Source organism: Hylaeus anthracinus, unplaced genomic scaffold (genome assembly GCF_026225885.1).
Source record: "Hylaeus anthracinus isolate JK02 unplaced genomic scaffold, UHH_iyHylAnth1.0_haploid 11981, whole genome shotgun sequence".
NCBI lineage: Eukaryota > Metazoa > Arthropoda > Insecta > Hymenoptera > Colletidae > Hylaeus > Hylaeus anthracinus.
The window spans coordinates 6,975,344-6,999,656 of NW_026534329.1; the positions used below are offsets into that span (position 1 = coordinate 6,975,344).

A 24,313-nucleotide genomic window follows, 5' to 3' on the forward strand; every position below is an offset into this window, starting at 1 on the left:
TCTAAATAAACATTGCAATAACAATCTGGAACTTCGAGACGCAGTTAAAATTTATATCGTTAATTAAACATTTACGATGTATACAGTAATGTTTGTTAGTCGCTTAAATATTCATTGAAGACATTAATCGTGAGAAATTTGTCTATATTTTGATATCTATTGGTTGTAATAACTATAAATTAATTTCTGACAATAGTTCAATTAATTATTAACAATACTTGTTGAAGAAATTGTGAGGAATACGATTTTACTCTAATATTAATGTTTGGGTAATTCTTTGCTCGATGGATGCATTCGAAGTTTAGCCTTTCCTCTCTTCTTCGACAGCGAAGAGTCTTCGCGGATCCTTCGACCGATATTGTAGATCTCTCGAAGTTGCGTGTGTACATAGTCGTTCATGGATCAAGGATGACTGTGGTTGATCATCCCTGTCCACTGATCGCTGACCGCTAACCACTAACTTATTGTCTTTCATTTTTCAAATAGAAATCTACTTCAACCGTCAACCAGGATTATCAGTCGATTTTTGATCATGTCTTTGTTTTGAGATAATACCATAGTACATAGGGAATATTGATCAGAGTTATTGAAATTGGAGAATTTAAAATGAATTCCTAATATCGTTATTTATAGTCATAACGAATTGACTGCATTAATTTGATATATACTTGGTAAAAAATAACCATCTATTGAAATACTAATAACAATGAATTAAATATCATATATTTACATTATGTTCAATTTCATGCCCACGTTTCTTACTTCTCCTTCTTTCTCTTATCTCTATTTGGACTTATGTATATAAAACATGTAATTAAAAAACTTATAAACTTATAAAAATAAACAAACAGATAAATCGTAATCTTATCTTATAGACAATATCGTATTATTATTGAATTCAATTTATCGTCGTGCAGAAACGGATCAATAATAAATATCGCTATGAGTGTTTCTATCTTCTATTAAAAATTTCCAAACACTTCGGACGATAAATAACACGAAACATGGCACAGATATGCGTAAGAATGTTAAACATAAAATTAACAATGCGCTTCGTATACGTTTAGAAAAACACTCCACGTAAGACAGTGTGACTGGAATATGCGTATTCGATAACTATTTAATCATATAACGTAGGAATAATTAATTCTATATTAGATCTTACAGTTCCGTATAACAGGTGTCGTATCGTATCAAACTAACCAGCATAATACTTTGCACTATTTGCATAGGATCAAATAGTTCTCTGATAAACACATTCAATCGTTTCCTCGTTCTGTATCATCCGCGGTCGTCGTAAACGCATAACACTGTCACTCTGCCACGAACAAATGCCAAACTATAAAATTAAGTGCCATTGGAAATTCAATAAATGTCGTCACTCCAAAAACGACATTCGTTTCGCACGAGCGGCCAGCGTGTAAGCACTCCTTTTCGTGGTTCGTTGTACAAATATACCGGCGGTCTACTTTTGGAGCGTTAAAAATCGAGTAAATGTTCGATGACATGTAAACAAAGTTGTGGCCACCACTCCGACTACGAATCGAGAGCCGGTGCTATTTTTGTATTAAACGAAATTTTCACGAACCACGTGTACATTGTGTAATATGTAAAACTCACCTAACGTAACCGGTATCATCGTCGGAAGAGTCTGAGAAGAGATTTTTCGTAGCATGGCTTTGTCTATCGTAACCCAACATTCTTCGCAAATAAGAAACATATCACATTCTCATGCAGCGCTGCCGACGTTAACCCACGTTAACTGAACGACTTGGCGCAGGTGCAATACACTTGCGCTGCTGCCGTTCGGAATACGAAACACATTTGGTGAATGAAATAATCACGTGATAGAGCGGGTAATTTTGAAACAGATTTACTAAACACACGTTGGAAATGGAAATAAGAATTTTTATTTTTAAATACGCGTGCAAATTTATTTTAGTATTTAGAAGAAATGAAGCTCCATAGATGTTGAGGTCCACGGCTCCAGTCCCCTCCCTTTTTTCCTTAGACGTCCTTCTGTTTAATTGCTATTTTCCTTACTAATTTATATATTTTTCACTTTTATAGTTTTAAGTGTTTACGAATAACATTTTCGTGTTATACATATTCGAATTTATCTTCTTATCAGCTACAATATTATAATAATGAAAATACTCCAACCCGTTTAAAGAAACCATTGATGGCCTTGAAATTTCGGAAAATATCAGCATGAATTATTTAGTATGGTCACCTCGACTGGGGCACACTCTGTATATCCCATTATTTATAACAAATAATTATTAATAGATCTCCTGAAAAGACAATTGTATTAGTACCGTAATGCGACCACTTTACTTAGGAAAGTAATTTAAATACAGAGAAACGTGTAATTTAGTATTTCTACTCGCCTTTGCCGAAAAGCAGGTTGTCACTATAATGAAGCAAAGCTGTTCAGAGACAACAGATTCAAAATAAACGTGATTAACATATACTTGAAAAAAAAACTACAATTGCACACAAAGGATACAATAATAATTTATTTAACAACTATGATATGATTTTTTTTATTTAAACAATGTCTAACTTTCTCCGCAAAGTACAAGTGATTTTCATATATCCTCGCACCAACAAATAATATTGTTTTCAATAAAATATAATGTCTATGCGTCTCCGTGATCGTACCTTGTGTGTTTTATGTGTGTTCCTGTTTCAAGAATTCAATAATACTGCTACGAAGATCCTTTTTGAAATATAAAAATGAAACATTCAAATATAATTTTTGATCGAACTCGATTATTTCGTTAGAAAGTACCGTCAAACATCCAGAGTTACAAAAATTTCGTAAAAAGCAGAAATGCATTTACGGCTATTTTACTTATACACGCTTGAATGTCACAAAGAAAAATTGTAGCACCGAGATACGTTGAACGCGATGCGCACCATAGATGTAGGTGTAAATTAATCTTTGTTAATGACCTCATGAAGGCATACAATACCAATTTATACATATCGCATTTCAAACCAAAAGTTTAGCAAGGTAATTTACATATTTACAGTTATTACACGTGGAAAAACGTTAGAAATGATCTCGTATCCATTACCTTCATAAGGAACATAGATCGTTTATAAATCCACGTTAGGGTTTTTCATCGACTTTCTTATGTGTGAATGAATGATATATATTATATATATAAAAATATGTCATTCTTTCAAATAAGTATACTTACTTAAGTACATCCTAAACGTGTATAGAAAAAGGCCATGCTTTGTAGTTTAAAGTTATTACAAATCCGTGTGTAATTGAAAAACCCCAACGTAGACAAGAAACATTTTACACGAAATTTTTGGAATGTCTCAAAAATAGCTTTCTTACCAAGTGTTTAATGGGGAAGAATATCCAGGTAAATTTTTATAAAAATGGTATTCGTCTACATCGTTGAATATTAGAACATGACGTTGCATCGTATGAAATATTTAGTAATCGCGATGCAAATTTGATAATTTCCTTAAGAGTACAAATAGACTGACTATAAAATACGTTGCTTTTTCATGTAATATTATTTCAATAATAATAACGCTGCTAGATTGTAAATATTATAATAATAATAATAATATAATAATAATAATAATAATAATAATAATAATAATAATAACACTACTAATTTGTAAATTGTAGTATTAAATATAATCAAAAAATATCTATCCTTATTTTTCCTGTACTTTTTCCCTTCATGTTTATTGTAACATGTGATGATGATAAAGTATAAATGCCGATACAGTGATTAGTGTTTTTTAACGTTATCATCATCTTCCCTACTTAATTAATGCAAAGATTGTATCTCATTTCATAGTCACGCTCTTTGTTTGCATTCCGTCAAAAATTGGCAGCATTTGGAGATTATTATACCTTCGTTCCCTTCAGTTTTAATTAATTTCATCGATGTACCGTACAATCTTTTTTTTTTTCAAGAAAAAAAAAACGAACAAAAGAAAACGACTGTTTTAAAATTTATATGGCGTACCAGACTGCCACATACTCTATATATTCTTCTAGCATTCAACCTTTCGTACGTTATTCTTTATTGTCCCATTCTCTCTCACATTCATTCTTTCATGCTTTCAAGAATCTTGATACCTATCCTTTTCATAGGAACCGCGCAATTACCTTATGTTGAAGGTATGCAATACAAAGAGTCACGCGATATCCCTACGTTTTCCTATATTATATTATTGAATATTAGTATCTAGTATTTCAATATATGTATATCAATAAAGGCCACGAGTGTGTTCAATATAAAATTATTAGTTGAAATTCGTTCGCACGTTTTGCAAATAGTTCGTACGTGGTACTCAACTTTCCTATATTTATCGTAAAGACGGATGTTACTGATTTCATGTTTCATACATCAAGCGGTCGCGTGTACATTATCAATCTATTTTAGGCCAATATTTGGTTGTTATTTGTAACCCACTGCAAACAAATTCTAAACATTCTACACCACTAAAAAATATAAATTCGTCTACTATTTAGATAACTCGTGTTACAAACAAAATTATAAATCAGGATAAAAGTAGAAGTTACGAGTATATAGTAAATTTATAGCAACCGCTGATGATAAAATCAATCTTAGGTCATCAATAAAAGCGAAAGATGACGCAAATATCTATACGAAATATTCATCAGACAAATCCTTATCAAGGACGGACTATATGCGACGACGTGATAAGGACCGCGACAAAAAGGATAACCGGTAAACAAAAATCAACATATGCGGCGATACGCTCAGTGACCGACAGTAATACTTCGAGAAAGAAAATACTGGCGTGTCGGTGTTCAGAAATTCATATGTAATGCTTGAACAAAATTAAAATAATATTCACAAATTATGTAACAGATTTTCTTGTTATTTTAGCAGAGGAGGCAATCGTTAAAAAAAAAGAAACAACCTTAGCTAAGGACATAGCTAAAACAACGAAGTTATTATTATGAATTAATGTTAAATATTTCATAGCTAAAACAGCAAGAAAATATACTCATGGTAAAAAAAAATATATATAAATATCCTTTTTCACAAAAAGTTACTTAATAGCGGTCAATGTGGAAGCATATATGGAAGACGGCATAAGTTGGTCGCTCGTCGCGTTCCTTGCCAATCATGAGAGTTTTTATACTTAGCTGTATTCGAGAGTATAGAATCAACGTCGAAAAATAGCATTACGTGTTATAAACTTTACATCGTTGCAAATTGGAGGTGACTTGTTCCTCGGAGCATCTCAAAAAAATATTATAAAACGATATATCTGACAAGTTTTAAAAAATGTCCTTGTACAGATCGATCAGAGAATCTGTACATTCCTGACACATAATAAGTGATTACTGAGTCCACGTGAACACAAAATTGAAAGAGAATTTAAAGGCAGGTTGAAATGGACAGACAAATAGACAAATAGACAAACGAATACATAATTTACATATTCTCAAATTGATCAACGCGACGCTTAGTATTGCCCTTGCGAATCTCACGAAGTGTTTTATATTTGTCACGTCCCTGGCGGACGTTTTCTCTGTGAATTTTATCCATAACAGTTTCCTTCGACTCATCGCGTGACTGTGCTAAATCTTGCTTCAATGCCTGAAACATATTATTTTTGTTCGAACACATACACAATGCATAGGTCTACATAAACATAAGAAAAAGAACAAGTACCTTGAGTTGGTCATGAAGACGTTCATTTCTCTCGGCTAAGGTGCGCCGTTCTTCGACAGGATCGATTATCGATTCATCAGTTGCAAGATCTTTAGTAACATCACCCTGAGGAACCTCATCTTCACCTTCCTCTTCACCTTCTTCGTTCTCTTCAACGTGATGATGATGCGGTGTTGTACTAGCCTGATATGCCCTGTCGGCTTCTTCTTGCCTCAACCTATTTGCACAAATTTATCGAGTTTGAATGAGACTTTAAATACGTCTATAATACATGAAACAACAAAATATATTTCAATACTTGGCTGCTTCAAATTCTTCCTGCAGTCTTCTTGCTTCTGCATCTTTAGCCTCCACTTCGGACTGTATACGTTGTACTTCTTCTTGCTTAGCTCTTATTTCTTGTTCAAGTTTAGCACGTTCTGCCGCTTCCATTTCATGTGAAAGTTCAAGTTTTTCCATCATGGCTGTAAGTTCCTGCACAAAACAAAAAAGTATCGTTAATTCTTCGTCTTTCTTAATTATAAATTGCGTTTTACTAAATTTGAGGATTACTAAATCCGAATTTCATCTGTGAACATTCTTTCCACCTTTTTAGTATATTTACCTTTTGACGATCTTCTAATTCCTCTTTAGCCGCTTGTAATTGTTTAAGCTGTTCCTCTAAACGTCGGATCATTTCCTGAGCTTCGGTTAGTTCAGCTTGCCGCCTGTCCATCTCTTCTGCCATATTTCTAAGTCTTTCTTCGTATTCTTGTTGTTTTTTCTCTGCACGTTCCCTTGCGGCTATTTCCAACTGTAGCTTCTCCCTCTGTTGCTGTTTTGCGATTTTCTCTTCCCTAGCTTGAGCCTTTGAATTATAAACGAATAACGTTATACAGATGTCCAGAAACAGGAAAGATGGATAAACTATAAAATGCACGATACAATACAGACATTGGCGAAAAATAAAGTACCTTCATCTGCTGCACATCAATCGTATCAGGTTTACGTCTACGCATGTAGAGTTCGTGATTTCCCATACACAGTGCCAAAATTCGTTTGTTAATCTTAACTCTAGTCGCAAAGAAGATGAAGTCCGGCGCTTTTTTGTCAATTGGTTTAATTATGAACTTTTTATCGTTGAACGAAATATTTCTAATTTCAGACCACGGAAAACCAATTTTCGGCGTCAATTTGTCATCCTTCTCGTAAATGTTTAAACCCAAAGCATCGACACCCAACCAGAGATCCGTACCTTTCTTGTTACGAATTTCGAAATAGTTCACTCCGTACATTTCCAAATCCTGCGAAATCGAAAGAAAACATTAACGTTGATCAACGAATAAATTTATGAAGTTTATCTGATCGAAACCGTTAGATCTATACCTGAGCAATTTTGAGATATTCCATCATGGCATCCTCGCGTAGCATACCGCGGTGTTCTTGCCACCAATTGGTGATAGAGCTTTCCCATTCGTCTTTACTCATTTTGTGTTGATCCATGACACGTTGTGGCAGTAAACGATCGTTCACCAAGAAGCCCGCGGTGTGCGTACTTTTTTGGAAATCTCCGTGTCTTGCTTGGACTGCATAAGAAGCTAACAATACTGATGTTTCCGGAGGACAGTAGATTTCATCCGTAAGAATAGCATTTTTTACCTATACGCAATTCCCGCAAGACAAACAGTTAATTATCAAATCATTTACGATGACGAAAAATTGCGATTCTTTTATTAACTCTCTTAGTACCTTACAGCCGATATATCAGCTTTTTAATGCCTTCGAGAGATATTTAACCATTCCGATTTAAACGGAACACCCTGTATAACAAAACTGTAAGATACTAAGAGGAATAACATTTATATTTAGCACCGATAACATGAAACATGTATAATAGAAAAGTGTTAAAATTTAGTGTAAGTTTAATAAACGCTATACGTTTAATAAGAGGCTACCCGAAGTCTGATTGCAATAGAAGTTTGTAGGTAAGCTGAGAATTTAAGAATAATAAACCTATGTTCGGCTATTTACCAAAAACACTCAACGCTTTAGAAGGTATTATAAAAAAAAAATTGTATTTCACACTATGTTAAGTAGTCTTGACTCCGCACTTATAAGCAAAGTCGTTGCCCATCGGCTATAGCGGCTACGACATCTACGAACCGAACTATTATGTAAATTCAAATGGAATATAATAAAAGCCAAAAGTACGTAACGTGTTAACCAAACTTTGTATCGTTCAAATATTTCTAAACCATCGACTGTGTGCAAACAACTGAATGCGTATTTAATATTTTTGTCTATTGTTTACAAAAAAAAAACTTAGGACTCTCTAGTTTTGGTAATTTCTATCCTTGATAAAAATAATTTGGAACATTATTCGTATGTTTATAATAGAAATACATTTATATTCAAATTATAAAGCATAGCAAATACATAGCAAATAAAATCAATGTTTAGCAATTTATTACGGAATTGTAGAAAAAATGAATCTTAATACAAGCATTAACGAAAAAAGCAAAAAGTCCTTTTGATAATATAGTTTTAGACAAGATAATGCTAAACATGATGTAATACACAATCAGTTGTAACGTATCTATCTTACAGATAAATTGAGTGCTAATGTGCAGTTACGTGCTCGACCAAGTTGATGTATAATGTAATTCTATCAGCCACGCTGAATAACTGAATAACCGACAATTGTCCTCTTACTCTGTGACTCGAATTTCCTTTCTGGTGTGATTATTGCATTGGACACGATGTACTCGTTATAGTACATCGTACAAAAAATGAGAAATTTATAAAACAAATACAAACACGTTTTGCATAGGTAATATCTGGTATATAGTTAATACAAAAACACTTTACATGGTATTGGTTACCGATACAAAACACCTCGCTATTAACCCTGACGACATGAGGGGACAATATAAGATTAATAAAAAATTATGCTACGTATATGAATCGATAAAGTAACCTTATGTCAAGCATATACAAATATTCCTAAGCATCTACAACATTCATAAAAAATTTGCAGCATACCGATGATTACCTTTACAAAATATGGAGCCTACATAGGCACTCTACGATTTTAACGGATGCAAATCCATTTTCAATTACATTAAAAATCTTCACCCAACCCTGAATACAAGTAACTTTCTAATCGACATCAACCTGTCGTTGATTTTATTCGCCTGCTATTACTTTTAAAGAACTTTGGAGATCCTCAGCCAGATCGCAGTAATTTCTCGTACCTGAAGATAGAAGAGACGTAACGTGATATCTTGGATCAATTCCTCCGCAACGTCTTCGGGGTAGAACTTGGCGCGGAACTTGAACTGCAACGGAGTCTCCTTTTTGACTTCCTGGCTCATCACCTGAAACGTTCGCATTCGATTAACATTACAGAACCGAGAACGGCTACCAAAGTCTCTCCTCGAATAAGTGGGAAACTTGATCAGCCGATTTAAACGAAAACAACAACCGTGCAAAATGTGTTTCCCATCGGAGCACACGATGGGATCGGTTGACGTTGGCATGCAAAATAGTGGAACAAAACATTCGTATGACATAATTCATAGATTAAACGATGTGATCGATACAATTTATATCTAGTATATCGTATTATCGGTGAGTATCGCGTCACAGTGATACGGGCATTGCGATACCTTACCAAATGAACTTTCCGTTGAAACAGAATAATCGCAATTGTTATGCTATGAGATTCAACACGTCCGTACATGTCTCGAACTCCATATATGATCAGTTATTTAGATGTGCGTCATTGTGGCAACAAGTATCGCTTGATTATAAGCTGAATCGAATCAAGAACAGTTACAAAGTAACATAAAACGGAGGACGTAATGACGCGGCAGAAATAAAACTATTGAATGAAAAATAATCAAAAATCAATCTGGCACGGTACGTGTTAACCATTTGCGCCCGATTTTGTCTGTTTATAATAATGTAGCATAGACGCAAGAACTTGATATATACTCTTTGTTTAGATATCTACGATCAAAGCTTCATTGCTATATTGAAATATAGTTTTGTAAAAACAGTTACTAAATATGATCGAACCCCGAGGATAACGTAAGACCTTTCAGCAATAGCACCTTCGCCATAAACAGCGCATATTTTGTTTGCTACTTCTGCGGCATTTTTGCCATTCCAAAAGGATTAATGATACTGACGAAGTTGCACCGTTACTCGTTTTACGCCTCATAGAGGTCTTCTCTCTCACTGGTATCGCTGAAATACGTAAACGCGATAAACGAGTAAGAAGGTTTTATTAATAGAAAAATTACAATATGATGACAACTGAATGGTATGGCACGGTTATTACCTATACACGCGTAAGTATGTATGTATCTTATCCATGGTTGTAATGTGGATTATATGATGAAAAAGTAACGATAAGAAACAATTGTGTTTTCTCGGTTACCAGCTGTTTCCTAATATCACAGCGTATTAAGAACAGAAGTGTACAGAAATATTTATTTAATGATAACCCTCAACCGATCCTACAATCAGTTCCATTTTCAAGTCATCATATTATCGATGACGTTATTGTTTCTATTATTATTGATGATCCATTTCTCAGTGTTATCTTTTCATGTTTACTTTAGCCGATGATTGGTCTTAATTTGATAACACAATTTGACGCTAATTAGACCGAAGAAAGACGAAGCTTAAACAGTTTGAATTTTTTGAGTCTATACGGAACAACATTTTTTAATTGACCGATCAATAATTGTGTACAATGATCAAATATTTTATCATTTAATATACGGATACTTATTATAAACGCCTATTTTTGTAGTTTTATCTTTCGGGTAATAGTATCAAATATTTGAACACTTTTCGTAACATTCTTTACTCGTAACGATAAGTAACAAGGCTTAGATCAAATGAGATAGATTTTATAAATAATTTACGAATTGATCAAGTTAAATACTTGGTACGCTCACTCAACAAAACTGGTTACTAACTGGTTACTAGTACTTTAGATCCATGCAATTTAAGACCAAGCAAATCGATGGTATAGTTTTCGATATATTGCGCTGTTATGAGTTTGATATCGAAAATAAATTACATTCAAACGAATTTAGTGTGAATAATTACATGTTCAAAGCAATTTTTTGTAAACGTAGTTTAACCATAAGAGATGTATAATAATATGTATTATTTAAATTCTGTAAATTCTGTAAATATAAAAAACAATAAAAATTATTTTCAGGGATTTTGACCTCTTCTTTTTCACTAAAATATTAAGTATTTACCTTTGAATTTATAATTATTCATTGTATATCAATATAGCATTGTATATCAATGTGGCTGCCACAATACCTATTGGGTGGCCAGTTTGACACAAGTACACGTTGTCTTTACATCTTGGTTCTTCTCTTGTTCGTTATGAAAGTGTCGTTAGTTCATTAATCTTCCTTAATGAAAAATATAATGAGTCTAACATTCTTATACTTTGCTGAAGTTAGGAGTATAGAAACAGTTTTTTTTTTTCGCTTGGATTAGCAACTGAGATTAAGTCGACACGTTCATGAGGAAACGTGACGTCGTCGATAGTATAACCTTTTTTACGAACAAAATCAACGTGTTTTATGATCATTACTTGCAGAAACTCTATTTAAGACATGCACTCGTGCCATTTTTATAACAAACGACAAATGTATGATTCTAACCTTTAGGTTCGTTTCTCATCGTTACACGTAGACGATACAGACTCAAAACTTTTAATACATTTAATTTGTGAAGCTTACAAAAAAAAAAAAAAAATGATAAACGTAGTTCAAACACGAATAAATATTCCAATTTTTGCTGCAAAAGGTGTTACAGTTTTCTTTCAAACGAATCCCTAAAGTAATGTAAAATGTATTTGTAAAATAAAATGAATTTGCTCGTACAACGAAAAAGGGAAGAAGGACAAAATGTCATCTGTCGAGCCTAACTGGTCAAAAGTATTTCCTGTTATACATATTCGATTAGTCTCATTTCTCGTAACGCGTATCCACCGAATAGTCATCCACGCACGGAAGTGTCAATCGCATCTCGACACGATCGCCTTGACCGCGGCTGACATCTCAGTTTGCAATGCCAGTAACACGATTCCACATAATGATTATTGGTACCTGTGCACGGTTACATAATATCACGGACAAGAGTGATTAAAAATGAAAGACAGAATTTTGTAGGACACGTTAATGGACAACGTACTCTTAACTCGTTAGAGCAAGACTGACACGTGTCCAGTTAATAATAGGTGAACATTGAAACCGTTTACGGTTCTTCCTGGACACTCTCCGACGCTGCTATTAAGGGAACATTTTAAAATTTAAAGAAATATATTTATTTTTTTTTGGGGGGGGGGGGAGGGTCAAAGTATAAATTTTTGAAAATATATCCGCTGAAGAATTTTATTGAATTCGGAATATTAACAAGATCCGTGCCAAGCCATTTTTGTTTGACTCGACTATCAGGTAATTGGAAGTTTTGTCTAAAGATTGATATATGTACTATATTGTCATTCAATATTTCATTAATCGATTCGTAAGTAATTAGCTTGATTTGTTCTGTTCTATGCTGCATTGTTAATAATTCCTCATTCTTTTGATAAAAATATATTTTAAAAATTAAAGTCATAAAATATATATTTTCAATAAATAAATATGCGCGTCCCGTTAATGATTAGAAGTTACAGAATCGATAATTCAGTGTCCAACAAAAAGTTTTGTCCTCAGAGGGGCACAGCACTGTAACGACCATTGCAAGGAAATTATACGATTAATTATTTCTAAATTTCCATTATGTTTTATTGAACGTTCAAACAATTAAAAGCCGGTCTCGTAATGACATTTAATAGTGTTCGATTAACAAGTTTACGGCTATATACAGGGTGGCCTACATAACTCTTAACAATTCAATATCTCGAAAACTATGGCATCGATTTTAACGTTCTTGGTCTCGAATTGCACGGATCTAAAGGGCATTTATAACTACATAAACGTGAAGTGGCTCAGCCTTCCCAATTAAGTGGGAGCGGGGGTATTATAACAAGGTACTTACAAAGGTACTTTAGATCCATGCAATTTAAGACCAAGAAAATCGATGGTACAGTTTTCGATATATTGCGCTGTTAAGAGTCATGTGGACAACCCTGTATATTTGAAATTAGAAAACCAAAATTTGCTCGAACTAGGTGCTTACGTTCTGACGTAGAAATAATTTAATGTTTGAAAAAATTGGAAAATGAACGAGTCTTTGAAAAGAAATTTCTATATTTCACGAAAAGATGGAACCGGATGAAAAAGGCTCGCTATTCTACACTCAACGCTGTGATTTTTGCGATTGTAGAGATCTTCTTTCTCCGAATCGAACGCAAGAAAATTGATTTTTACGAAAAATTGTACAGTGTTGTGCTCTCTTAAGGTGGGTGCATGATAAAAAGCAGTTATTGCAGTGTTTTTCTTGGACATTTACGAGCTTTTTTTGCAAGCGCCGAGATAATGATCCTCAACTATTTGCTCATTGAATATTATTAATATGATGGTTGATCGATAAACGAAGGATCCATTTAGTCAGTTTACAAAATTGGAAAATTACTATCGTCTGTTATTAGCGTATGTTTGATTAAAGAGAAAAGATGAAATATCCAAACACAACTTTCGATACGCGAAAGAGAAAAAAGACTGAACAGTTAATCGGTTAAAACTTGATGTTACGTACAACAATTTGTCTCACACAACTAAATTAACAATCAAGTTATTTCATTTGTACGAATGCTAAACAGTATTTTCAAAACATTAACGGAATGAACCCTTTGCACTCGAGAGCCGACTTACAGTCGCCACTGGGGGTTTTACGTTTCTAAGTTTTTTGCGTATTCTTATATAATAGAATATAGTCACGGCCACGATTTTAATAACTGTATATGTAATTCGTTTTAATTTGCACGTGTAGAGTGACGAGGGTTGATATCGAAAACTTTAATTTTCCAAGATGTAAAGATGCAAAAATGGTCTAGTGAGATTGTCGTCGTGTGCAAAGGGTAAATATTCGATATTATTGTACAAAGCAGGACAAGTTCCTTCGAACGGTGCGTTACGATTTTGTTCGAGGATTTTAATCCAGGCGCTGGGACAATTGTTTCTCGATTCACGTCTACAGGTTAGAGAATTTTAATTACAATCTTACGTGCCAGAATGTTCGAAGGCCGCATGGAACCACCTGCAATTATTTGCCAATATTGTCATATACTGCTCTCGACTTAATTCATCGGCGTCGAAAATGAAACTGATGGGGGAAAGTTTACGTGGCTCGAAATTCGATACATTTTCAGAGCGATCCGAATCCCGTAAAAATTGTAACTATTATCTGAACGTAGTTCGTATAAAAAGAAGCCATTACTTTTCATATGCAATCGTATATTTCAATATTTCTTTTAAATATATATTATAATTACGTATAATGTATATTTAAAAAATATGTTTCGCAATGCAGAAAATAATAACCTTAGGATTAAATAATGATGGATGGATTAAATAACCGTCCCAAATCAATTCATTATCGACAAAATGTTGTCATCGTTGCCGCTGAGAGACGTTAACGCGCATCTCAACGCAAATATTTGATATTGCTTCTAAATATAAATCTCGATCCATTCCGCTGATAAAATTGTATCGACGACAAAATTGAAAGATGTAGAAGGTTTACGTCGTCGATATCGTAGAGTAGCCATTACTATTATTACACGGTAAAAAATTAATTGTCTTCCGGGTATGTTTTCCGACAAGCAGAGCAAAAACATTAACACGTGTAAGTGCTACTTAATAGAAACTGTATGGTAGACAAGGAAAGTTTAGTGAAGGTTTGAATAGTGATAAGGTATAATTAATTTGTAAAAATAAAAGAAATAAAAGAGAAACTTTAATCCACATTTGGATTACGAGAGTTACTGGCGTGTCGTTCAAAAATAAAGTTACTCGAAGTATGTTTCTCAAAATATGCCGATCCATTCCGAGTAAATAAACTATTGTACTGGCAGCAGACATTAGAAGCGTGCTCCAAGGACGTCGATAAATCGTACTAGTCACGATTTGAAAACATGAAATTACAATGAAAGTACATGTAAGCAACCGAATACTTAATACTTTATTAATACACGTCGAGTCTAGGAACGGATAATTGTTCTTTCGGCACTTCTGGGAAACATAAAATCATGTTAACCCTTTATTTACTAGCGGGACTTATAAGTCCCGTCAATTTCCTCATAGTACCGCATTAATTAAACGTTTTGAAACCTATTGTGACTTTCAAGTCCGTTTCTATGAAGTTAGCTTTTAATTGTTGGATTGCAGCACAAGGTTTGTTTGTTTGTTTGTTTGTTTGTTTTTTTAACTTGTTAGACAACTCTATGAGATGATATCAGACAAAGATGGACATTTAAATTTTAAAAACTTTTAAGAAATTCAGTAAATAAAGAGTTGAACAAATCAAAAGTGTTGAAAGGGTCAGGACCAAAAGATTCTATAGAGGAGCAAATTTTCGTAAAATTTATAACATGGTAAGAGAACAGCGGTGTATTCTATTATGCATTCTATAGCACTCTGTAATTTGTTTTAAGAGAATTCCATGTATACACACGATAGCTGTATACTTACATACGACACACAACTTAATTCGTATAAAATTGTACGTATTATCGCAAGCAATGATCGGTAGTAATTGAACTACACGTCCAACAGCAATGTAACCTTGCTCCCTACACTGACAGTGACATTTACGTTAACTTTTTTTCTGAGATATAATAAGTTTTGCAAATGCAGCGAATGTTATCTCTTCTTGGAGTGAAGCTCGCTGGAACTATATTCATATTGAAGTTTATGATGAACGACGAGAGAAAATAAAAACTTATAAGACCGAGATACTTTTAATTATGTTTCCATGACTCATTATAACCTTGAGTCACCAACGATCGCGTAATAGAGATAACACGAAGAAGTGGTGGGGATAACGACAAGACGCTTATGGAACAGATGCTGGAGTTAATTTGAATTGTAGTATAATTTAGTAGTTTAATGATTTGTTCTGATATGCTTTTCTTTGCTATTATTAGAACGCACAAAAATTGCAAAAAGCTCGGATCTAGTTTGATCCAATGTCGATGTACGTTGATGTTAGGGCGAACCAAAAGTTCGTGGGTTTTTTACGTTGTTTCAGTTTGTGCAATATTTGAAAGTCGTTAGAATTACTTTATACGCAAGTGTTATACATGAAAAGCTCTTTCATATTTAATTATTAGGTGCATTCATTTATTGATCGTTTAATTTTTTTTCGTTTCGGTAAAATCATGGAAAATTTGGAGATTTGAGTACTTTTACGTCACTACTGGAAGCAAGAGTTTAAAGTATAGTCGGTATTAATGACTTCGAAAAATTGCACAAACTGAAACAACATTAAAAACGCACGAAGTTTCGTTCATTCGTACGAACGGCTCACCCTAATATTACAGAAACATATTTCTCGCGCAAAAAATAATTAAAATTCCTGCACAATTTTGCAATCCGAGATTTCGTATTGCAAGACGTAAGCAGTTAAAATTAATGCTAATTTCCACTTTCAAGTAATAATTTTTTGCACTACATACGGGTAACCGAATCGAATTGAACTTGCCAATAAAAATGAACATCTTTCGAAGATTACATTATTAAAAGAGAGATATAATTATCAACTTATTTCCATTCCAGCCACTGTTTAAAAATATTCAATTTTCCACATGCGACCTCCCATGCATGCCTTAATTTACATATATTCCACCTTCTATTTTGTACACCATTTGTATCATCATTTTAAACTGAAACATATCAGAAACAATCTATATCTAATAAACACATAAACAGAAACTTTAATTTTGATATCGTATGCGAGTATACAGCAGTCACTGTGTACAAAACACATTCAGTTAAACCAATTTTCCAGAGTTTTTATCGTCAAAATCGTCTTCTCTTTTCCCATACAAATTACGAGTGACTTCTGCGATAGACAATTCGCGCATTCATGTCAGTCGATTTTAATATTTATATAAGTATCACTGCCGGCGACTATAAATAAGTAAAACTTATGAATAAATGTATACAAAATAAGATAACAATGTAATATTCAATTTCAATACGGTCATTTGCATTGGACAAAATAATTCTCTCGACATCGTGAAAATTATGTCCGGTACGTTAAAATTTAACAAGAATATCGTTAAAGACTATACCAACGCGTAAGCTTCATCTAATTCTACTGAATTTTATTCGCACTTAAGATATCTACTTTTTTCTCTGCAATTGTCATTCTATCGCTTCGAGTATATAACCGAAATCCGAGTTTAACGAGACTTTTGTCCCTGAGAGTGATTTTGCTTCGCATTTGGAAAGAGTGAACGATAAACATATTGGGTTGTCCAGAAAGTTCGTGGCAATTTTTAAGAAAAATTCAAAGGCATATTTGAATTTCGATATATATTTATTGAATTATATAAATACCATTTTGTTCCACGACCTTTCCACTTTTTAAGGGATGCACCCATGTTAATTGTTTTCAACCATTCCAATATAAACAGACGTGTACCACCTACCGAAAATCGGCACGGACTTTCCAGACAACCCGATATTACGTCGTTAACTGTGTCACAAATGCTCTCGAGATGTATTAGGTTGTCCCGAAAGTTTCTTTCGCGAGTTGCACTCAATTATTTCACGTGATCGTGTTTATATAAATAGACAACTTTTCGGACAACCTAATACATTTTTCGGGAAACGATCGCGTTCGACGTTCACGTTTATCGTTGCACGAACATGCAGAAACCATAAGAAATGTACGCGTGTATAAGTGTGCTACTCGAGTAATCGCATGCGGTAATGTAACGGGTAACGTAACTCATCGCGCTAATTAAACTTATTATAACTTACCCTAGAGAAGAACGAAAGTCCACTCTTCCAGTTGTTAGTATTGCGGTTGGCATGCGTTCGAAGAATGAAAATACGATTAAGTTAAAGTATGCGAATAAGCAATTTAGGTGTCTTGGCCACGACTTTGTCCTTGAAATTACTGTGCTAGATTCGATCGCGCTACGAAAGTAATTGCAGAGGAAAGATTACAAAAGTCGGTTGTATACATTAATTTCAAAGACTGTTCGTGCCTTCGAGCCAAACTCCGCGAATTACGGCATTAACGCTGCTCGCCACATTAATTATTCACAAGCCAGTCAGACTGTTGATCGTAAAAAAAAATCAATCAGACAATCAACTTTTTATCGGTTTATTTCGTATGCATCGGAATCATGACCTTCTTTACGCGAGTGACGTAGAATTATGCTGGGGAAATTGACCAGGATATCGAACCACGCGGAAAACTGACTTTATATGGTTATTATTTGATATTTAGTAATTTTTTTTGGGGGGGGAGGGGGGGATCCACCCTCAAAGGCGTGAAAATCATAGCTGTATTCAACAATTTTTTGTTTTTAAATTATTAACTTTATACGAGATTTGTTTACTGGAGTTTATTATACATATACTGAATGATGAAAATATAATTTATTTTTATTTTTCGAATAAGATAGCAATGCTGGATGCTGGAGATTTCTAATGAATTTTTTTATTCAGGTTTAGTTAGACTTGAAATAAAAAACCAAGTATTCCCATTATCTACATAATATTGTGAAAATACCTACATAAGGATTTTTCAAAGTAACAATTTTTATAAGAATGGTGTACATTTGATAAAAAATCTCACTTTTAGTACAAAACGTAGAGTTACGAATGTCCGCAGCAAGAAATGTTCTTAACTTATTCTAAAATTATGCACTTTCACGATATACAGTCGGAAGAAGTATTCGTACAGCAAACAATTAAAAATAAAATTAATAAGAAAAGAACTAAGAGGTTAACATTACAAATAATGAACTTGAATATACGCAAATTGTACTTTAAAAATATGTAGGAATGTTGGTTAATTATTTCTTTCCCTTAAAATTTATAATCAAAATAAATATATAAAGTTTTATTGTGAATTAGTTCCTGTACGAATACTTATTACACTGACTGTATATGTCGCGTAGAAAGTTGAAATACTCTGTTTTTTTCATTTATGCCCAACTATACCCACGTACTGGTCCCAGCATCGCAAATTTTATTTAAAAGAAATAAATATAAACAATTTGTTCATTACATTCAATATACATATGTACAATAAATGCTAGCAAACAGATCTTCCATTAAGCGAATCGTTCGCGAAAAAATTGTCGAAGCGTGATTTATTAATTAATTGTTCGTGCAAAAAAATATTTCTAACGAATGTTGGAAACGTTTCAGAAAGAAGAATCCAACACATTCTTATCATACGAAATTGTATACTTTTTGTGGTAGCAGTTTAGAGAAAACAATAATCATCTGTATTTGTCGAGATGACACAGTTTTAATTGACGTTATGATTCATCCAATTTCAAAATCGTGTTCACTCAAAAGTATTAGTATTGGTGAAATAACCAAAACTGACATTCATCGCTACTATTGTATTTCCTGAAAGTAGAAACGCGCTAAGCAGTCGGGAAACGTATTAATAATAATAATGAAAGGCTCATCAAAAAGAGAAGTTTATCTTGTATACTGTTCTATTTGAAACCTTTCCACTACCATTAAGAACTCTTTATCGCATCACTAATATTTGCGTGAATCGATTAGAGCTGGATGTACTCCCTACATAATGATGTGTACAAGTGGTTTCAATCGTTAAACCCCACTTGGTAATATATCGAACCAGCTGGACATATGCTATAATGATGATTAAGCGTTCATAAATAGCATATTAGGTGTGGTTGATTTTCAATGCATGATACTTTGACGCCATTTTTCAAGTTTGGTAACCAAAGGTAAAGAAAAAGATCTTCGTCCGCTGTTACAATTTCAACAGTTTCATTTTCTTCTGTTTCATTTAAAATACGTTGTTCAAAACGTAAACAACATGCTTGCCAAAAGTTTTAAACTACGCGTGCTATATGCTGACCGTATATTTTTATTTAATTTTTTTTTTTTATCCAGAAGGTCAACTTTTAAGTTAACAATGTCATTCATAAACGTATATTTTTCGTGTACTATCAAAATGCATATACATAAAGAAAGGAAAAATGTTCGATAAGGTTTTCTCTCGACTAAAAGAAAAGACTCGGTGGAACTTATGTTTTGCCACGAGTCACGAATCGTTATACTCGAAAAAAAAAATTGTTGTATAAAACATACGCATATTCTCACGTTATGAGAGAAGTATGCAGATAGTACAATTTATAAGAATATCATCCATATGAATTGTACATACTTGTACACGCTGGAACGAGGATGGACGTGTCAGCAATAATTTCATTTAAAATTAAACTGCACGGTACCATGTAACAGAAGTCGTTAAATTTAATTTACATTAACACTTTGCCGTCCGCATGTCTAATCGGGATTCTGTTGTTTCGCTCCGGCAATTGGCCGATAGCTTTACGTACGACACAGACTGTTTATAGTTTTCGCGAAACACTAACGTGATGTTACCGGTCGGCATAGTATTGAAAGTAACAAGTAAAGTCACGATGACAGAGCTTCGTCGTTGTAAATATTTAAAATTATTTACCGACCTGTAATATTAATGGTTTCGCTAAAATCTACGGGAATTCATTAAATATAATTCCTTCGTCTTATACAATCTTCGAATTCATTAAAACGTTACTTCTTAACGTTCGTAACAGCAAAGATTGCAATGCAATAAAAACTAAGATAATTCCAAATTTTAACTTCGATAAGAACTTCAACTCTCAACTGAAATATGCTGGAAAGATTCTAATTTGTTTTACGTTTTATTAAATAGTTTAGAAATTTTTGCCAAATCTGCCAAAGTAGTTGAAACTAATTTTTTAAATAACGAAAATTCATACGATAAAAATACATTCTACAAATTGTCTTACACCTTGTATAATAAAATCGATAAACGTATAAAACGTAATGCCTAACATGTAACATAAATTGATGATATAATTGAACCAAATTATCAAATGGTTGGAAAAATGCGTATCAGCGTAGTTTCTAACAAAAAAAGAGCAGTACACAATGTATATTTAATAAATATAATTTGTATGTATAACACCTGATAATGGAAAGTGACGAATGGTAAATTTCTCATTGCGGACATACAAACATTACACAATAATTATTCAAACTTGAACAATTTTAAAAGTAACTTTATTACTGGCACAGAACAATATAAAGTGTGCTAATACTTAAATTTCTCGTCAAATGCTCGATAAAGTAAAAGAATTTACTCTAACGAAATAACTCTGTCGACCTTGTAAACCTGTCGATAGAACGAGGAAAATGGAAGGCGATGATTTTTGTTCGTTTATTTTCGATCCAGACCAATTATACCACAGATGCAATTTATGCGTACGCGCGCAATTATAGAACTTGACGCCACCATTAACTCGAGTCTACTAACTCCAAGCTATCAGTAACGTCCTTGCAACGCAAGCCGATATCATAAATAACTTCCAAGTGCCGTGAAGAGAATGAAAGAAGTATGGAAGGGACACGTCGAAGAGCTGGCTTTGGTAGTGCTTGGAATAGCGCCTGTTAATTGCCGGAGTCTGCAATGCGTTGCATAATAATCCACAGCGCACAGGTAAGAGAACGCACCTGTGTAGGCTGACTTTTCGATTCACAGCCTGTTACGGAGCGTTAATTGTTTCTGGCTGTGGTCAATTCGCTTGGAATCGTTCATCGCCAGTTCTACGAAACATTCTGAGATGTTTAACAAAAACTATTTAAAAGAGTCTATTATTCTTTGTCTAGTTTCAATGCCAATATCGTGGTACTGTTGAATGTATGAAGTGAAATTACTGCAGGTTAATTTGTAAGAGAACTATCTGAGATAAATACTAACTTCAACCTTCCAAACTAATTGGTTAAAAGTCCCAGAAAAAACTAAATAAACTAATATGCTTTTAAAAAATTGTCGGTTTTTTTATTTCTGATAATTCGAGTAGCAGTGGTTATCGCAAAATACCTCTCAAAAAATGTCTTCCAAGATGTGGAAAAAAATGTACTCAAGTTTCATCGAAATAAACAAAACTTAAAGTTCCTCTTTAAAAAATTCTCAAAGATTTGAACTCTTGAGAGTTTTGAACTCTCCTAGTTAGGCACACATCTTAATTAACACGTTGAAATTTTAATTCAGCATTGTTCATTACCGTACGTCTAATGAATGATCTAAATAAGTATCGCTGAGGTAATTAGCATACGAATACAAATGTTTATTACAATGAGACATTTCTTCATTTTCTTTTTATAAACTTCACTAGTCATTTATGCCTCTACGTATAGTTTCAGAATACTCTTATCCAGTTGATATCTTACGTCATAGATTGCATTCAGGTGATAAGTATTATCTCTGGCACTGTACGTTACAAATCAAATCCACTATAAGTACAACTGCATTGTAAGAACACGTTGGCCTTTAGTTAACTTGACAAACCACTTTAAGCACATTGAGCAGGAGATTCTTACTTTTTTTTTTTTTTGTAGAAAGAAATGTTGATTAAAATAAAAATCGATACACGTGTAGCTCGAGATATTTTCTCTTCTATCGACGTTTTAATTACCATTTCAGATCAAAATGCAAATTAGTACTTATGTATGTTTTAAAGTACGGTTTAACGATATCATTTTTCTTTCTATCTCTTCGCAAACGAAGATATTAATTTATGGAGTGAACGACACAAATTCTCCGCGCTGTTATGGGGAAGTCTGGGTATTTTAGATAATAAATCAATTGTCTGTTTAAAGATTCAAGTCCATAAAACATTCCGAAAATATTGTACAATTTGGAGAATCGATAATGTCGTAGAACCGAACTAAATTTTCTGCATATTTTAACTCTGTACGCTTAAACAATGATCTCCTTCAGGGATGAATTTGTTACAGCGAAAATAACTTGATTTAATGTTTTATGTTATATCGATAGTAATTCGTTATATAAGTCAATAATTCTGTACATATTATTGACTTAATTTTTTATTTTATATCGATAGTAATTCGTTATACAAGTCAATAATTCTGTATATATTATTGACTTAATTTTATATTTTATATCGATAGTAATTCGTTATATAAGTCAATAATTCTGTATATATTATTGACTTAATTTTTTATTTTATATCGATAGTAATTCGTTATATAAGTCAATATTGTCTTTAAACAGACGATTGATTTATTATCTAAAATACCCAGACTTCCCCATAACAGCGCGGAGAATTTGTGTCGTTCACTCCATAAATGAATATCTTCGTTTGCGAAGAGATAGAAAGAATAACACCGAGGCGCGACAGACACTCGGGATTCATATTACTCATGACTCAAACGCATGACCTCTTTTAAAGGGTTAATAAGAACCAGGGAAAGAGCAGAATCTCGTACGCAAGTTTTGATACGAGACGATAGGAATGAACTGGAACACTGGTCGCAAACCGACTAACATTGAGGTAGTTCGTCTACCGAACTGCTTTTTTTTTTACGATACTCTCTTAACACGTTGATCGCCACGTCACCCATATATGGGTGACAGTGCTTTTCACTGAAAAACGAAAACTGTTAATTCTGAAAGTTAAGCGTGATAGAAAATGAATTTAAATGAAATACTTGAATTTTGATGAAGTTACGAAACCAAGTACCAAAATAAATCTTTCATTGTGCAGTTTCCAAAAGTCTGTAAACATAATTAAATCGCAGTAGAAATTTTCAAGAGTATTAGTCTGGCAGTGAACGTGTTAAAAGCTGACGTCGGCGAATGATTCATTGCAAGATCCGGATCAACCAACGAACTCTCTCGATCGAAAATATTTCTGACGCTTCGACGAAAATAAACGAAACATATTCAATGCAAAAAGATATAACAGTAGTTGGATAAACGATGGAAAATCATCGAAACGCGATAATGTGTTCGATCTTGTAAAAATATTAAATTGTGCAGCTGTAATAAAAGTATGGCAACTCGCTATTGATCGTTAATAGTTGATACGATTATGAGTGGATGGTTCAACTCGTTCATAGCAAGCATAATAAGATAAAAATTTGGATTATAAAATGATTTTCGCAACGAACGAACTCAAATTAAACCGTGCGATGAAGTAAACGTCACGAATAAATTGCTATCGTTGATTTCATTCATAATCTAATACTCGAATAAAAGCTTTCCCACGTCTGCTTAACAATACACGCAATTTACAATCCCTGCAATTACAAACAACAAAGACGGAGAATTAACACAATTTCTAATCTGTTAATCTGTTCGCTAATAAATCTGATGTTTCTTTTATAGAATTAATTTCCTAAGATTTGTAGAGAATATCCACGTAGTACATTAATCATAATAACTGTATAAATAATAAGGTAATAATTTGTAATTTGAAATAGCTATCACTCCAAATGAAAAAAAGGATTTCTTACAATAAATTCTTTCTGTTGCATGTTGTTACTTTTGAAATAAAATAATAACGAAATAATGTATAATTTGAAATAGCTATCACTCCAAATGAAAAAAAGAATTTCTTA

General features: G+C 33.3%; 2 protein-coding genes across 5 annotated transcripts in view; both read right to left on the reverse strand.

Moving 5' to 3' along the window:
- LOC128885617 (mitogen-activated protein kinase kinase kinase 4) overlaps nt 1–1,779 on the reverse strand; it is a 15,246-nt gene extending 13,467 nt beyond the window's left edge. Inside the window, exon 1 of the mRNA XM_054139722.1 lies at nt 1,621–1,779. Within this exon, the coding sequence (XP_053995697.1) occupies nt 1,621–1,700 (80 nt within the window). The 5' untranslated portion in view covers nt 1,701–1,779. The remainder of the gene's footprint in view (nt 1–1,620) is intronic.
- A 717-nt stretch (nt 1,780–2,496) lies between these two features.
- The window catches only part of LOC128885629 (moesin/ezrin/radixin homolog 1), a 36,468-nt gene continuing 14,651 nt past the window's right edge, over nt 2,497–24,313 (reverse strand). For 2 of the 4 annotated variants that reach the window (XM_054139747.1, XM_054139746.1), the window contains 8 exons: nt 13,878–13,910; nt 8,924–9,046; nt 7,056–7,328; nt 6,644–6,973; nt 6,295–6,537; nt 5,989–6,164; nt 5,691–5,907; nt 2,497–5,615 (listed from right to left, as the gene is read on the reverse strand). In XM_054139747.1, the coding sequence (XP_053995722.1) occupies nt 5,451–5,615; nt 5,691–5,907; nt 5,989–6,164; nt 6,295–6,537; nt 6,644–6,973; nt 7,056–7,328; nt 8,924–9,046; nt 13,878–13,910 (1,560 nt within the window). In that variant the 3' untranslated portion in view covers nt 2,497–5,450. The remainder of the gene's footprint in view (nt 5,616–5,690; nt 5,908–5,988; nt 6,165–6,294; nt 6,538–6,643; nt 6,974–7,055; nt 7,329–8,923; nt 9,047–13,877; nt 13,911–24,313) is intronic. The other 2 variants (XM_054139749.1, XM_054139748.1) reach the window with 1 other exon arrangement.